The sequence below is a fragment of the Sphaerodactylus townsendi genome, linkage group LG05, assembly GCF_021028975.2.
Source record: "Sphaerodactylus townsendi isolate TG3544 linkage group LG05, MPM_Stown_v2.3, whole genome shotgun sequence".
NCBI lineage: Eukaryota > Metazoa > Chordata > Lepidosauria > Squamata > Sphaerodactylidae > Sphaerodactylus > Sphaerodactylus townsendi.
This window is the reverse complement of record NC_059429.1, coordinates 42,519,877-42,538,189: the sequence shown is the minus strand read 5'-3', so window position 1 is coordinate 42,538,189 and position 18,313 is coordinate 42,519,877. Positions and strand designations below refer to the sequence as shown.

At 41.9% G+C, this 18,313-nt stretch overlaps 1 protein-coding gene across 3 annotated transcripts in view; it reads right to left on the bottom strand.

The window, feature by feature from the left end:
- The window catches only part of SNX7 (sorting nexin 7), a 52,667-nt gene that overhangs the window by 27,261 nt on the left and 7,093 nt on the right, over window positions 1–18,313 (bottom strand). For all 3 annotated transcript variants that reach the window (XM_048497137.1, XM_048497136.1, XM_048497138.1), the window contains exons 2-6: window positions 10,407–10,589; window positions 8,785–8,895; window positions 7,367–7,531; window positions 5,561–5,765; window positions 2,110–2,309 (exon numbers count right to left, since the gene is read on the bottom strand). In XM_048497137.1, coding sequence (XP_048353094.1) covers window positions 2,110–2,309; window positions 5,561–5,765; window positions 7,367–7,531; window positions 8,785–8,895; window positions 10,407–10,589 — 864 coding nt within the window. The remainder of the gene's footprint in view (window positions 1–2,109; window positions 2,310–5,560; window positions 5,766–7,366; window positions 7,532–8,784; window positions 8,896–10,406; window positions 10,590–18,313) is intronic.

Genomic DNA, 18,313 nt, shown 5'->3' with positions numbered 1-18,313 from the left:
TATTATGATGGCTCAACTTCTAATTTTGCTTTAGTAGCTGCAAAACCAGTTTGACAATAGTCAAATTATCTCTCCCATATAGACACACCTTATTGCAGGCAGCATTACTCCCTATGCTCAGGACACACTGTACCAGTATGCAGCTACGAACAGGAAAAATTCAACTGTGATGAAAGGATATAAAGAGAAAGCAAGTAACAACAAAGTGCTTTCAAAGCTAATAGAACAACTTGATGGCCTATGATTTACATGACTGGTACCCACTGACTATGGCCTCTCCTCTTCCACAATCTTCAGCATTCATGCTACTTTTGCTATTTAAAACTATGAGATAAAGAACAGTACAGTGATGAATAAACTGGGTCTCACCTACATGTGGAAGAAGAAAAAGAGTTTGGATTTATACCCCACCTTTGTCTCCTGTAAGGAAACTCAGGTGGCTTACAAGCTCCTTTCCCTTCCTCTCCCCACAACAGACATCTTGTGAGGTAGGTGGGGCTGTGACTAGCCCAAGGTCACCCAGTAGAAACACTTCTGGTTCACCAGATAAGCATCTGCCACTCAGGTGGAGTGGAAAATCAAACCCAGTTCTCCAGATTAGGATCCACCTGCTCTTAACCACTACACCACGCTGGCTTTCAGAATCAGAGAGCTACTTCACGAACAGGTTAAAGTGCGCATAAATGAGTCTGATGAAGATACACAAGTGCTTTCACAATGTGCCCCAGTGCAGGGTGATGAGAGTGATCTTAGACCACGCAGGCCATGAAAAAAGCACATGCTATTAATCCAACTGTGATGCTGTACAATGAAATTCATATTATATGAAGTAATAGATTTTCCTTTGGGTGGTGCCACATTATTGCTGTAAGAACCAAAGTGTTATTAAACTAAACTTTCAAAGCACATATGACAAACAATAGAAATCTGGCAAGTTATTGAGATTGATGAGACATACGTGGGTCATTTCTGCACAGAATTTTTACTGCAGCTTGGCTTCTAAACATCACTGTTTCCCCCCCGCCCCCGCAACCTTATACATAATATTGCTGCCCTACTGTTTTCTGCCCAACTGTTTTCTCCCCATGTCCCCAATAAGTGATAATCTCTCAACTGCACTCCCAACCATCAAATTGCATGCATAAACATTCCAGAATTACTCTTTTTCACAACTTTGGCGGGGGGTTGGGGGGCTTGAATCCAGCACTCCCCCATTCGGTATCTGCAATAATCAGTCACTACACCCAAACTCTTTAGCTCTGCACCATGATCCTTTAAGGTCCTTTTCACTCTAACAGAAGCTATAGTTGAGCAAGAAGAGAAGGATCCTTTGCAAGCAAGATGGCATGTTGGCTCTTGGGTTTATGGAAGTTCTATTCATGAACTATCACATTTTTTTAAAAAAAGACACCATAGCATACTGGTGCTGCAGGGTATGGGAGGGGGAAGAAAAGCTGGGGTGCAGTTCAGGGGCTAGGCCATTGTCTACAAATGGGATCCACATATCTGCAGAACCAGAGCAAAGCTTTCTGCAGGTGCCCCTGCAAATGGCTATGATTGACAACTGCCAGTGTCTGTTTTGGGCCTTCCCTTTGGTGCTCTCACTGCTAACATGTCACAGGCCATAAAATGGAACTATTTAGGAAGGCATTATTTTCTTATAAAGGGAATAGGGAGACAGTAAAATGGAATTGTTCAGGAGGGCACATTTTAATAAAGAGAACTGGATTGTAGCTTAATTGTCTGTGAAGAGATTGTAGGAAATTTTCCCCCTCTCTTTTTCTTTCTCCCCCTCATATTGCACTGTTAATTGGATGTATTATACTGTTTTCATTGCATTGTTCCTGTAGTTGTGCGATCCAGTTTTACTGCACTGTTTATTGTACGTATTGCATTGGTCTTTATCATGCTGTTTGATAACTCTGTAATCTGGCCTTGAGTCTCAATGAAAAAGGTGGACAACAAATGAATGAAAACACTGCTCCCTGCACACTGCACCACCCACACAACTGAGACACTGCCAATGTAGTCCTTTGAAGGATGTGGCAATGAAATCTGTGCCTTTAAAATGGGGCACATAAAAACTGTGCCACACCTACACCAACTTACCATCAATGTTTCACTGTAGAGCACGTATTCGTGTAGGGTAGGGATCAGGGTTTCAGAAAGAACTGCCATCCGTTTCTCCATAGCCTTGGAGCACTGGTCAATGCAGCTGGCAACCCCTTTCAGGGTATCTACTAGATCTTCTTCAGAAGCAGACCAAAGCGTGTGGATTGGGCTGTATTCCTTCAATTCATAAAAGTAGTCTTAAAATTTAAAAAAAACACTTATTAATGACTTGAATTCTAAAATAAAGTTTAAAACAATGAATCCATGCAGGACAAGAAATTAAAATGGATTTCTAGAACACAGCCAAAGGAGGAATATGTTCTTCTCCCTTTTTCCCCCCGTAAATGAAAACGTTAAGAACGTAATCTATCAATATACAATGCTTCATGTCAGCTGGATATTGAAAGTACATTAAATATACAGATTACATAAATTAAATATATACACATTAAGTCGAGACCTGCAAAATGTCACTGGGAAGTTATTATCTTCACATTCAGCTGATATATATTCTACTCAGTCTTTCCTCTTTGCATTTTCTCTCACTTATGACAAGTGCAGGCAGGTTGCTAGGCTGGAATTTCCAGGAGCAGCACAGCAATAAAAGGGATATTTATCAGCTGAAACTCCTGCACATGGATTAAGAACTTGGAGTGAAGCTCCCTGCCCATCACCTGTCATGCTTTAAACCCGGAGTGTTCCATGGTCCACCAACCCCATGCAGCCACAAAAAGGAAGTTCAGTGGGGACAATTGCTCAATACATTGTATGAAAAATATACTGTCGTGACTTGCAAATTCAATACCAAAACCACTCCAGACCAGGGATTCAAATATTGAACCCTGAAGACCTGGTCATAGATGAACAATTAATGGTCCCATTTCACTGGTGAGGAATACTGAAAATCAAAGGTGTGATTACTTCAAGGCCAGCAATTAATACATGGGGGATTTTTATTTTATTTTTTTTAACAAAAAACAGCTTGGTTCTGGTGGGTTTTCCGGGCTGTGTGGCCGTGGTCTGGTGGACCATCAGTCCACGGCTACACAGCCTGGAAAACCCACCATAACCAGCTGAATCCGACCATGAAAGCCTTCGACAATACAAAAAACAGCTTGTTTGAAAAAAACAACCCAGCCATTTATATTGGTGCTCTTACACACAAAGCAATGTTTTACAGTCAGGAAATAAAGTGTCTCAGGGACACCCAAGGATCAGGCTAAAATGTTATACTTGGGATTTGGAAGGCAGTTACTAAAAGAGCTTTACATCATAGACTATTCTGAGGAATAAATCCGCATGACTGGAAACTCAAGGGTGTCATCTGAGGGCCAAGAAATATTCACAGCAAATTTCAAAAGCCTGTTTGAGAGCATGTTCATTTAAATTGCCAAAAAGAAGTACACTTTAAGTGCTTTTATTGTTACTTTTCATACCTTCTCATTATGAACCACAAACACAGATGCTTCTGAGTATAACCCCATGTGGCTAGAATCTGAAACAAACAGCATTCTCTCCTAACACTAACAACGCTTATTAAAAGTAACCAATACATACACACCTACTTCTATATGCTTGCTGGCAAACAAGCCAACTCTCAGCCGCACTTGCCTTACCAACAGTTCACTCATTACAAAGTCACATGTGGTCACCACAAGGACACCGGGTCAGATGTGGGCCTGGATTTCCAAGTTGGAGACTCAATTTCCCGGTGCACATATTCCTGATGCAAGGAGAAGAGCCTTAAGCACCCCTCTTGCAGTGTTTTTTTGAACAGAAATAGCATTAGGAAGATGTGAGTCTGGAATTTCATAATGGGGACTCCATTTCCTGGTGCACATGTTCCTGATTTGGACTTGGACTCTGGCACGCAAGAAGAGCTTTAAGCACCCCCACCCCCACCCCTTGCAGTGCTTTCTGAACTGAAATGGCACTAGAAAGCTGTTATTTGCCTCTTTTGCAAAAAGATATGGGCGCCTACACATCAGTACATGAAAGCTTCCCCAGTGGGGCAAATGGTAGCTCCCAGGAGCCATTTCATGTAGGGATAATGGCACGGACTGAAGTCTCTTCTCCTCGTGTGCCACCGCCACAATCTAGATTGGGCCACATATGCCTGGGACTTAGTTGCCAGCTGGGAATTTCCAGCATACAACTGTACAAAGTCCTCTGCAACATGTAACTTGGCCCTTACTTCTTAAGGCTTTTGTATGAACAGCGGGCAAATTCTCACCATAAAGTCACAATGGTAGCAGGGCTGCGTATACCCCTCTCCAACGAATCAGTAGGTACATTTTATGCCAGTGGGAACTAGTTGAGCTGGTGCCAGAGAATGAGCTGAGACACAGGAGGGTGCCAGTTCAAACCTCATCTCAGCCACAGGCTCCCCTTTGGCAAGCCTCCTAGCTTTGGTCTCCCACCTGTAATACTGGGACAGCAATTCTCACCCACCTCACAGGGTTGCTGAATGATTACTACAATAATGCCTGTAAAGAACTTCCACTGGCGGCTGTATGGGTTGCTGCCACCAGCTACCTCCTTCACAAGCAATTAGGGTGGCCGGCCAAATGGCAAGAAGTCAAACAAGCAGGCAGCAGCAGGTCTGGCAAAATGGCAAGCTGAGTCCTATTTGACAGAAGTGCCAGTCACCTTTTCCTTCCAACAGTGCGGCTCCTCCTCGCTCAACACAGCATCTCTTCTTTAACATGGGGCCTTTTCTGACTACGGTAGGAGCTGCTGTATCCTGGTGCTTGATTGAGCACGACCATCATTCTGCTTGGAGTTCTGGGTTTCTTGCTGCCATCAGGGAGTAGCCCGGGACTCACAGCAGGAAGACGGCGGCTAGAGTAAAAGACCCAATGTCTGTTTCTCTCCTTTAAGCCTCTTACAGTGCAATCCTAAGCTCACCTTTCTGGGACTAAGCCCCACAGAGCAGACTTCAGTAGAAATCTGAGTAGACTGACTTAGGATCGCAGTGTAAAAGCTCTCCTATAATAAGTTAGAAGACAGCTGTTGCTGTCTGCACAGGGATAGTTTGCTGCCCCCACCAGCCCACATAGGAAAATAAAAGGACAGGCCAGCAGCTCAGTGACAGAGCATCTGCTTGGCATGCCAGAGGTTCCCACTTCAATCACTGGCATCTCTAGTCGAAAGGATCAGGTAGCAGGTGCTGTGAATGACCTTATCCTGAAACCATGGAGAGCAGCTGCCAGTCTGGGTGGACAATACTGACCTTGATGAACTAATGGTCTGATTTAGAATAAGGCAACTTCATGGGACTCCATATGATATTCTCTAGTAGTAGCAATTTCTGCACTTTTCTCTTTGCAAGTGTCCAGGATAGACACAGCTCTGGAGCCATGAAGAAAGTGAAAAGTGACTTGGAATTAACACGTGATCAACCCAAGGATCATGATCTGTATGTGCTCAGCTTTTCTTTCCTACCAACCTTTTTCTTCCTTATAAACTCTACGCGAAATTTTGTCCAAGAGACTGATTTTCTGGCTAAACACGTCCACGTAGTCACTCATTTCTGTGAACACACCAGGACGGTTTTTCACAGCTCCTCCTCGCATTGAGGATGCAACCGCTTTGACCGTTTGTCCCATTCTGTTCAACAAACCGGGCCCCTGCTTCTTGTGAGAGGAAAGTTCCTGAAAATTAAGGAAGGAAAACAAATGTTTATGTAGATGAATGCTTCTTTGTCTATGCCGAATGTAAAGAAAATGTAGTAAAAGCACCCCCACTTCAGTCTCCATCTTGCTTTCATGCGGTACATGTACATAGAATCATAGAACTGGAAGGGACCGCAAGCGCCTCTAATCCAGCCCCGGCCATGCAGGAGTACACAATCAAGGCACTCTCAACAGATGGCCATCCAGCCTCTGGTCGATTCCCCACTTGCGGAATTGTCCTAGGATCGACCTAGGTTTGACCTAGGAACTCCCCACATCCGCTGAGTTCAACCCGGGTCCGTACCAGCTCTGCCCCTTCTTACCATTAAATTTCTGACTCCACCAGGGAGGTACAGTTTTTTCTGCCAACCTAGATTGAACTCAGATCGAAGCTGGTAAAGTGGGGAATCTTCCTCGCCACGATTCTCCCATTCAGCCAATCACAGATAAGTGTTTGGGGAATGCACAGAACGGGAGATTCACAGCAGGGAAAAGCACACTTTTTTTAAAAAAAAATCCTTCTAGTACACGAAGCAACGGCCATACATATAAACAGTGCACATTTAAACACTGTTGATAGCAATGAAGTTGCAACATTTTTCCCGCCTAGCAACATAATGGCCAATCAATTACACTCCCTCCCTCCCTCCTTTCTGGTGGCATGTTAAAAACGTTTGTCATTCTGAGGGATAGATGCCATTTGATCTGATAGCTGAGTAGAGCAGACAACAACCAATCGGGAATGAAGAGAAGAGGCGCCAAGGTGATCCCACCCTCTGAGCACGGCTCCAGCCATGATGACCTTGGCTACTGTGGGGAGTGACTGTGGAATTGACCTAGGTCAGTACTTTCATGGACCAGGTTGAACCTAGGTCGATTCTGCAAGTGGGGAATCGATCTCTATTTCAAATCATCTAAAGAAGGAAACTCCACCACCCTCCATGGGGCCATCACGGGTGTCACACAGAGGGCACCTGTGCCTCATCATCCCATCCTCTGGACTCCCTGAGGACTTCCATAAATTGCCCAATATGGTTTCATTCATAATTCCAGTAATAACCACCTAGCAAGAGAATGGTTTTCCTTGGGGTTCTGGGGATTCATACAATGTAATCAATTGGGGTTTTGAAGCTCAAACAGAATTTTCTAGGAAGTTATGTTATTTCACAGTGATGTTCTCTAAAAGTTCTGCAGCATTTATGATTCTGTAAAAAACAAATACATATGTCTTCTTAGCACAGTATTCACCATTCCACTGGACTATACTAGGAAGGGATGAAGCCTCGATTGAGCAAGCTAGGAGATCCTACATTTATAATAAACACAAGATAATCCTCAACTTGCTATTTTCTCCTCAATCATTCATCAATGTAGAGAAGTATAGAGAAGGGAGAAGGAAACAAATTAGTTTAATGTAAGCTCTTCAGCTATCCCCAAAGAATAAACTGGGCAGGAGGGGAATATTACCTGACTTGGGCCATACTTACAGATATCATTCTAAAATTCTCCATTACTTACTTTGGAGACTCATGACAAATCATACATTCTAATAACAATAATAGTAACAAGAGTTTATTTACCCAGGCTTGAGCAGTAAGGAAAGTTTTCAGATCTTCATTAAAAGTTAAAGTGGGATGATCAACTACCCGATTTAAAAATTTATGCAGTGCTTTCCTTCGAGTCTCAATGAAATTGCCATTGAATCGTTCCATAACTCCTTTCATTATGAATTTTTCAGGCAATGGCTAAGGAAGGGAAAAATACAAAGTAGGAGAGAAGAGATGCATAATTGAATGTGTGCCCCTCCCCCCGTGCTGGACGTGGCACCTTTCTTTGTCTGTTCCCCCACAGGCCTCACCTGGGTTTTGGCTTGGCCTCAGAAGTGAGGGAAGAGGGCTCCCCAATTGCCTCTCCCACATGGGCCACACAGTTCCTCAGCCCCGGGAACTAGGAGTCCAGCTTCTTCCTTGGCCTTGGCCTTCCCTTTTATAGGGGGCATCTCATCCTCCCAGCCACCTCATCCAATCCTAGCCACGAGGCTGAGAATGAGCCTGCCCTTCCTTGACTATATTTGTCACCCTCCTCAACCTTCCTAAGCACTCCCCACCCCCTTCTTTATCTGATTTGAGCCTGCCCACCTACTTCGCCACGTGGCCTGCCTCTCTTTCCTGAGGCCACTGCCACTTGCCCCTCTCTTGTCACTGCTCATGCGGCAGCCATAGGGCTGTGTGGGCGTTTGGGGGGGGGGGGGCGCTCGCCAGCTTTCCCAACTCTTCAGGCTGTGGTTGGTAGCTGCATCCATTCTTTGTGCTGCTCCAGGCACTGTGGAGGGTGGACGCCTGAGTCCCAGATGGTGGCTCCCACCTTGGAGACCGAGGCAGCCGCCATCCCAGGACACAATGTTTACTGAAGCAATTAACAATACATTCTGTACACAACATTGTGCTTTATATCAAAATAGCCAGTGTCAGATTTGTTATTGGAGTTCCACAGAAAAATAAAGGGGGAGAAGGAAATGTCACTCTTCCACCCCCTTACTTCTTGCTCCTACTCCTGCAACTCACTTTCACATTCTTCCACTCCTTTTGCTCTCTCTCATCTCCATCCCTCACCCAGCTTTTACCCATCATCAGCTCCTCATAGCTGCTGGGACAACTGGAAATACTATATAAAATGCAGAAATGTGGGAGGGGGGAGTTAGGGGGGTTACATCTATTGCTTTCTTGGGGGGGTATGCCAAAATGGGGGGGGGGTTTCCCAACACTGGATTTTCCCACAAACTAGCACTGTTAGGTTCTCTGCCATTTTCATGGGAACCAGCACCACAAATTAAATATGATAGTAAGCAAGCTTAGAGGACCAACTAAATAAATACAGCTGCAGAAATAGTAATGCTGTTTATTTTCCCCTCAACTACCTTATCTCCACTGTGGATCACAGTTTTCTACCTAAGTAAACAAGCTAGCAAACAAGCTTGTAAACAAGAGTCTAGACCTACAGGAATGATCAATGTCGGATGTGCTTCTTCAAGTTTTCCCTTTAACCAAAGGAAATCCTGATACCGTCGTCTAACTTCATACTCGCTGGAGTCAAATTCACCACGGGTTGTCTGCAAGTCATTTTCAGAAAGGACAAATTAAGAACATACTTAAACATGCTTCATAAACACATAGGGCATAGTTGCTACTTTGGAATGTAAAAACTTTCGTAACACAGGGAGGATTCGAACTCAGGTCTCCCAGAACCTAGTCTGACTCTCACATGCTATATCACATGGAGCGCTCAAGTCACTTTACACAACTCTCAAAAGCTAGAATCTCTTGATTAAAAAGAAATAAAAAAGCAAATGGAAATGCAATGTTCTAACTATTTCTATTGTTTCTGTTGCTCCAAGACACTCAGCACACTGTAGTGGTTAAGAGTGGCGGACTCTAATCTGGAGAACCCTGCTTGATTCCCCACTCCTCCACCTGAGCAGTAGGCTCTTATTTGGTGAACTGGATTTGTTTCCCTGCTCCTACATATGAAGCCTGCTAAGTTACCTTGGGCTAGTCACAGTTCTCTCGGAACTCTCTCAGCCCCATCAACCTCAAAAGGTATCTGTTGTAGGAAGAGGAAGGGAAAAGGAGTTTGCAAGCTGATTTGAGACTCCTTACAGGAGAGAAAGGTAGGGTATAACTCCACATTCTTCCTCTTCTTTTTCTCTTCTTCAACAGAAGCAATAAGTTAAATGAGACCCCAGGGTAGTAATAACTAGGTAGACTGGGCCTACCCTTATAAATTAACATCCTGAATTATAACCCTGACTTGCTCCCAAACAGACATGCATCAGATCAGTCTTCATAACTTTATCTTGCATTTACAAACAAGGAATCTACTTAAAGCAGCTGCTCCTCTAAAATCAAAAGTTATTGGCCAGGTACAGTTTGCTGTTTTTTATCAGACAAACTAAGCTGTCAAATATATATATTTTCTCTAGGCGTAAAAATACCTTTTAAAACTGCCTCATGATTGCCATGCAAGTGTGTGGATGTGGCAAAAAAGTCTCTGGAAGCTAATGTAAGAGTTCCTTGCAGAGATAACTGGCATTTGATGACAAGATATCTCGGGGGGGGGGGGGGGCTACCTCATTCTGACAAGCAGTGTTCATAATCACTTGTCACTTAGAAAATGCAGCTGCCAGAAGTAAGAACCCTTTTGAAAATGCTCTCTATAGCAGTGACCCAGAGCTTGAGCATATCCAGTGAGATGTCTTACTATTTATTTCCTCTGAATGGTAGTGCCATATGCCATACTACAGGTTGGTATGGAAAGTCCCCTTAATTAAGTGGCAAACCGTATGACAGAGAATGCTGTTAGAAAAACACAAGCCCCTGAGGGTCAGAGCAACTAGCTGAATCCAAGCGTATGTCACCAGACCATACTGTACCACTCATGTTCCTGCAACGCTATAAAAACGTTACAATTATTTAGCAATTTTTTAAGAAAAATATTCCTTTGTACTATATATCTACAACCTCAGTTTCCACACACAAATGTTCAAGAAGCACAAATTGCCGTTGGCACCATCATCACACACCTGCAAAGATTAAATGATGGAAACCGCACCATACTGCTCACCTTTGTAACAACTCTGTAGGTGATGAATGTCTCGATGACAGTGATGTGACTTTCTGGATCATCAACTGTAACAAAAAGGTCCTTTAATTCTGGTTCATCTTCAAATTTATACTGGTTTATCATCGAAGAAGGAGATGTTGGCATCAAAGGACTGAATGAATTTACCTCCATCAGTGATGTGTCCTGTGGATAAACAAGACACATGGAAGACATTTCACTCCTACCCCAAAGATACAGCTTGCGCCATTTGAAGTAGTGGTAATCATTAGAATATTTAATTGATTACATATAACTTGTGGGATCAGCATATGGTCAGGGTTACATTGTAAGCCACAAACACACGCATTATATTCATGAAACTTTGAAACATCCATGTTTCTAGCCCTCAAGGTTGTGGGGAGAAAAGTCATTTCAATGTTTATAAAATGCTGGCTATGCAGTATAGTGGGTTGAAGAAGTACTACATTAAATAACAGCTTTAGTTTTCCCTTGGAGACAAAGCACTCTATCAGAAGCCCCCAATTATGTATCATTTTTGGACTGCTGATAATATAGTTTGGCAGCTTAGCTCTTTAAAGGATGCTATAACACATGAAAGAAAAATCAAGTTATTGACACATTGCTCTTCAATTAACTGTTCGTTCTATAAAAAGCAAGATTTTATTCTCAGACTCTTTCAAGATGCTTTCTCCAGCAGTTCCAACCCCTGCTGACATCTCAACCAGCTGCTCTTTTATTGTCAGGCAATAGCCATCCCCACAATGGCTATCTCCCTAAAAACTGGCCACTGGGTCATCAATGAGGCATCAAGGGGGGAAAGGGGTATCAATCAACCTACAAGTCACAATAGCCTTTTTAAAAAATAGCCTTGGAGCCTTGAACTGAGGCATCACTTTCCCTGACCCATAAAGGTCACACATCCAGACTTTCCCCTTCTTTTCAGGAAACAGGAAGTCCTTGGAAATAAGAAGGCAAACTCTGCACTGGAAAGAGCATATTTATAATGCTTTAAAGGCCAATATTCCAGTGAAAATTACCCAGCCGGGTGCCTTACCAGTAACGTACTGAAACCAGGGTTCTTTATCCAGATACTCTCAAACAGCTGAGATTTTAAAAATTTATTAAAAGGAAAGAAAAAGAAATGATAAAATCAGTTCTTTCTCAGCTCTAGACAGTTCCAAATATAAAGACAATACATTACAAGGCTATTCAGCCTAAGGCAGAAGAACAACCATGAGAAAATCTTCAAGAAGAATCCTTTATGAATGAATCTCTTTAGAAAATGAATCCCCCTAAAATGGTGTCAGGGGTTTTATAGAATTGGCTCATGTAGATCATTTGATCAATAATTAACCAATTGGGTGTCGAATAGAGTCGATGAGGGAGATGACCCCCGCCTGAACATTTTTGGCAATTAAAACCTATCTGTCTGGTTTAGAATGTGGCCTGGTAAAAGCCAGTCCCATTATCTAAAGAATAACACTACTTAAACTAAACACAAACACAGTTTACAACTTCAGTGAGGCCAAATGGTTGCATTGTAAACGTCCTAGCAACAACAACAAAACCTTTATTAGGCATAAGTTAAAATCTCTACAAACAATAATTCTGTACATAAGTACAAAAATAGTCTAATATCCAGGTTGTAATAAAATATTATGTACAAAACATCGGATATATGATATATTGTTTGGCGTCAAACCATTAAAATCCATTATATTCAGGAATGGCTCACGGTTATCTTTTCATAAAATCACATATAAGCCCGTGTTTTTATAACTTATATAACTACCTAAGCTCAGGTTTTTGGTAGCATTTGTTGTTTATTACTTTTGCTAAGAAAGTTGCAACCTTAAAAGTTATTTCAGGGGACCGATCATTTAATAAATAAAATACTATGTGTGTTGCAGGTAGGCTAAGTTTTGTTTTAAGAAGCGGAGTAATATAAATACTACGTATAAAAGAGTAGAACTGACAGTTTAAAAGAATATGCTGGATTGAATCCACTTCATTTAATGGGCATGGACACCTTCTCTCTGAGATTGGTATGCCTTGATATCGTCCTTCCATTACTTTAGAGGGGAAGGAGTTAAGCCTAGCCAGCATAAATGCTCTGCGTTGAGATGGATTGTCAAGACTGAAAAAATATTGGGCCATCTTGCCATGCAAAAAGGTTAGTTTTAATGATTCAGGAGAGCAAACGGCTGGTTGTGAGGGTTGAAACTTTTGCTGTTCCACATCAAGGATTCTTTGTCTAAGGAGCCTAAAGATATATTCATCATTTAAAGATTCAAAAAATTCCAATGAGAAACCCAAAGTTTTTATTTTAATTTCTAAGTTTGTTAGCCAGGTTGTACTCAGTGGGTCAGATTTAAAATAGGATAGGAGCGAACTTTCTTTAGCCTTAAAGAATGTTTTCAGCCAGAATCTAAAAAAGGTAATCCACGTCCTAGCAAAACAAACGATCTCTAAGTAAATTTAAAGGAACATATGTACTTTCTTCACAATTCCACATATGTTTTCTGATAGATTGATACATGATGTGGTCAAATTAACCAAAAGAAAACTCTCTGTATGGCTGCAGCTTATGGAAAGAAATGTAAAAACAACTAACCTACAGCCTCTATAGTTACAGCAAGTGCAGATTAGTGGTTTAAGAGAGTGAAGCAGAAAGTCCCAACTTTTATTGTAGGAAACTGATATATTAGGAGGTTGCGGGTTTTCTGGGTTGTATGGCCGTGATCTAGTAGAATTTTCTCCTGCATCTGGGGCTGGCATCGCTAGTGATTCCGGCCATGAAAGCTTTCAACAACAAACTAATTGACTGCTCATCTCATTGAAATATGCTGATAATATAACTTTTATACCAGGGTAAAGGATCTACCAACCTTTAATTAGCCATATAAAGGCTAAGTATTACTATTTATGTGTTTCTATGTTTTTACTGAATAATTTTATATACCCGTGTTTCCCCGAAAATAAGACAGTGTCTTATATTAATTTTTGCTCCCAAAGATGCGCTATGTCTTATTTTCAGGGGATGTCTTATTTTTCTGTGTTCTGTTCGTCAGGCATGCTTCCAAACAAAAACTTTGTTACGTCTTACTTTCGGGGGATGCCTTATATTTCGCACTTCAGCAAAACCTCTACTACGTCTTATTTTCTGGGGATGTCTTATATTGGGGGAAACAGGGTATTACTTTCAGTGCTGTTTAGGAGAGGCTGCAGCGTTTGGGACTCTTTAGTTTGGAGAGGAGACGTCTGGGGGGGGGATATGATTGAAGTCTATAAAATTATGCATGGGGTAGAAAATGTTGACAGAGAGAAATTTTTCTCTCTTTCTCACAATACTAGAACCAGGGGGCATTCATTGAAAATGCTGGGGGGAAGAATTAGGACTAATAAAAGGAAACACTTCTTCACACGTGTGATTGGTGTTTGGAATATGCTGCCACAGGAGGTGGTTATGGCCACTAACCTGGATAGCTTTAAAAAGGGCTTGGACAGATTTATGGAGGAGAAGTCGATCTATGGCTACCAATCTTGATCCTCCTTGATCTGAGATTGCAAATGCCTTAGCAGACCAGGTGCTCAGGAGCAGCAGCAGCAGCAGAAGGCCATTGCTTTCACATCCTGCATGTGAGCTCCCAAAGGCACCTGGTGGGCCACTGCGAGTAGCAGAATGCTGGACTAGATGGACTCTGGTCTGATCCAGCAGGCTAGTTCTTATGTTCTTATGTTCTGTTTCAATGTCCAAATGTTATAATGTTTGCTGCTTTGGAAAGGAGGAAAGGCAGCTTTAAAACGCTTTTAATACTACTACTACTAATAATAAATAATTTATTAGTAGTAGTATTACTAATTATAGTCCCCAACCTTTTTGAGTTCATGGGTACCTTTGGAATTCTGATACAGTGGTGGAGCCAACCACAAAATGGCTGCCAGAGGAGGCAAAGTCATACACATTGAAGAAGCCCAAACTCAGGGGAAAAGGGCAGTTGAAACAATATCCTGAAAAAGAGGAATGAGAGAAAATAAAACTGTCACTGAAACAATGTTACTTTAATCTGCCCAGCCAATCAGATCTCCAGTGAGCAATCAGTGTTGGAAAAGTGCCTGACCTGAACCCACCTACTTTCTAACAACACTTGGTGGGTGTCATAAAAGGTGTTTGGGGGGGGGGGGGCACCATGGCGCCAATAGGCACCACTTTGGGGACCCTTGTTCTGGAATGTTCATAGCAAAAACAGGATTTGAACCGTGATCCTCAAAACATTATTTTACTTACAGATTTTTAAATTCTAAACAGCCTGAGATCCAGCATGGTGTGGAGATTCAGAGATGGTGTGGTGCAGCAGAGTGTTGATCTAGGGATAAGCAGGCCTTTGTCATGGAACTTACTGGGCCAGTTGCTTTCTCTTAGCTTACTCTACCTCTCAGGGATTTTGTGAGGATAACAGTTGGAGGGAAGAACCATGGCTATCACTCTTACCTCTTAGGAGGAAGGTCAAGAACAAAATTGTGATAGATGGATATTGATGGTTCATATCCTTAGTTACTGCAAAACACATGTTCTGTATGCAGAAGGAGGATTTTTTGTTTTTGTCTCAAACCACATATTACTCACAGTGACCCCTGGTAGGGTTTACTTTGAGGTAAATTATGACAGCTGCCACTCAGGTTTTAATACAGTTGCTTGACAGAAGCAAACTTTAAAAGAAATCTTCTCAGGAACAAGTTTGCAACCTTTTAACACAGAATGCCTCAGCTCCAGATACAGAATGTAAAAGGTCCTACACATCTAATGCCAACTGGACCCAACAGCAAAGGGAGAAAGTGTACTATATTTCATTCTAAGATAACACTCGAGGTTCCTTTGCTCCAGGGGCACCATTAGGCTACATAGCCAAGTATTTTATAAAATGTATGTACTTCATGTTTATGTTTTGAGTAATAATGTGAGTTATTAAGTTTGACAGCTTTAAGATTCTCATTTTTCACTACTTAGAGAGCCATTTTATTTCCATTGTGCAAGCTGCAAGAAATGATATATGAAGTCAATTTACTTCTAGGTACTCATGCACTAGAAAAAAATAATGTTTTGGTTAGGCAGCAAACTTTGCAGATGAATACATGGAAGAAGCAGAAACAGGGCAATTCCCATCCTATTAATACTATATTTGCAGGAATGCTTCTACTAAAGTTTGCAAGAACTAGTTTTACAATCAGGAGACAAAGACAGCTGGTTGATCCCTTCTAAAATAAGGTATGTAAATATCTCAAGTGGCATTTTGACACAAAAGCTTGGCTACACATGTAAAATCTTGGAGCGATCAGACGGAAATACAAATCTCCATTGACTCCATTCATAGAAACTGGGATCTGCAAAGATGATTGATCTGAAAATTGCATATACACCTTGATCTTAGAGGGCACCACTATTTACTGGTTTGAGGACAAGCTTGAAGGCATTCAAAAGGAGATTCTAGGAATATAGCACTGAGGACCAAAGCCTCGGAAGCTGACTTGTACCTCTGAAGCTGACGTTATTATTTATGCAAATCCAACTGCATACTGGGTCACCTTAAGTTTTAGCCTGTCACTGCTAACTAGTTTGTTGGCAATTCAAAATGGTTGCAAGATGGTTGGCAAAAAACAACAACAACAACCCCTTTTCCTATTCTTCCATAGAAACACAACTTTTCATGAGCCACCACAGAAGAGGCAAGTTCTTTCGCATTCAAGCTAGAATGTGTAAGCAAGCTGATTGCCCTTGCCAATGGTGTCACTTAACCAAAGCACAAAAGTTGAGGGAATTTATGTGGATAAGTTTCTTCCACTCAGGCTACTTTAGGTTCTTCAGGGCAACCGATGAATATTTTACTCCCTCTCCCTCCCTCCCTCCCTCCCTCCCACCCACCCACCCACCCACCCACACACACACACACACACACACACACACACACCTGGAACCCTGAAAGGAAATGTGTTGGGACGGAGAGTGGGGAAAGGCTTGAAAACGCCATTTAACTCAGACCACAACCTTCTGCTGCTCAGTTGTGGAGAAGAAAAGAGCTGTTGGAGTTTGCTTACACATATTAACATCTCTGCATGTGTTGATGTATTTCTCATATGTATTGATCACAGAGCAAGTGGAAGATATTTAAATATTACATGACATTTGGTCTATACCAATCAGGTCTAAACCCTGTGACTCTTGAGTCTGTCGGAAAAGTCAAAAATACATCCTTTCATCTATGAGGATGCCTCTGAGAGGAGAATGTTTCTGATCAGTGCCTACTTAATTCTGCCACAGAGGGGAAGAAATAGACAGTTCTTTCCAACTTCCATCTACTACCGCCAGTGCCTACTGCTTACACATAATATATTCTCCTTCACAGAAGATACAACAAAGACAGGGCTGAATTCTTTCTCCTTACTCCCTGCCACTATTCCTTGCAGAAACAAAGAATGGAAATAGTGACTGTTTGCAAGGGCAGGATACAGAATGACCACATTACAGAAAAAGTCAAAAAAGTGAAATGGGCAGTTGACAAAAATGAGTACGACACAGGTGATGAGTAGATGGGGACAGAGGTTGTGGTTAGGAAGGGACTGCAGGGGTGTTGGAAGTGACAATGTTTAGTGTGCCGAGAAACCGAAAAGAAGACCCAGTAGGAGGCGGACAAATTATCAGCTAGATAGGGCTGTAAGGTTAGAGACCCTTTTGTCCTTTTGTGTCATCTCTTATCTGTCCTTAGACAGATACTTTTAGGCCCCAGTTCCTCCTACTTCTCAGAGGTTTTGTCCTCCCTCCTTCCCTAGTTAGCAAGGTAGCTGCAGGCAATCCCTGTCTGTCAGATTTTCTATTTGAAATGTAGTTTCCTAATAAACATTTACCTTTATCATTTAATCGGTGAGTCTGCCACTTATCTGCAGTTAGCATCTCTGCCAACAAGGAGGACCAAGGGAAATGAGGGGAGGGCTGGTACTGTTCCCATCCCACAGGATATTTCCCTAGTACATATTTCATACCACCACCTGACCCAAAATAACACTTGACTGCAATTGTTTCTGTTTTTAAGAACCCAGGAGATGGTGCATTTAAATATTAAAATGTTGACTTAGAGTATGTGATTTTTTAAAAAAAATTATTGTAAACAGAGCAGAAATATTATTTCTGCATTAGCTGGATTTATTTTTAAACATTATGAAGGATACAATTCATAAATGATTCATTAATGCCTCTTAGGCTTATATTCAGTAACAAATCCGAACCATCGAATTGAAGATGCTGACATTTAGATTTTTCACTCCATAAATTTCTGTCATAAACAGATCTGTGAACATGCATTATCAAGAATGAAAAATGTGTGTTGCCTCGTACAGCTGCTCTGTGAATGTTCTTTTGCTTAATTGTTAGGAAGACAGCAGCTTTAAATGTTTGTCATGTTGAACAGCTGATTTTCAACCAATAGGCTGAACAGAGTAGTTTTGCATTTCAGTGTTGAATTGTGGAGTTAGGACTGGTAGTCAGCCAGCTCAGAAGATCATGAAACTGACTGAGCCTGGTGATGCCACAAAGCAACAGAACAGCTTCCTAAAGACCCAGCTGACTTTCATTCCAGCCTTCTGATTGGTTACACATAAATTCCTGCCTCAAGATAACTCGTGTATGGACTTCCTGACTGCAAGGCTTGCTGCATATTCCAATACCAACTGATCAGCTTTACCTGGCTCTGCTTCCAGAGATGCTACCAACAATCTTACCATTAACCCAACCCTCTACCCCAACTGTAAGCAACTTTGACAATGGTTTTTTGCTTTGCCAACCTCACCATGGTTAATTTTCACTTCCTAATGACTTAACACCAAAGCTTTGTGTTTGGATGATATCACTGAGCAGA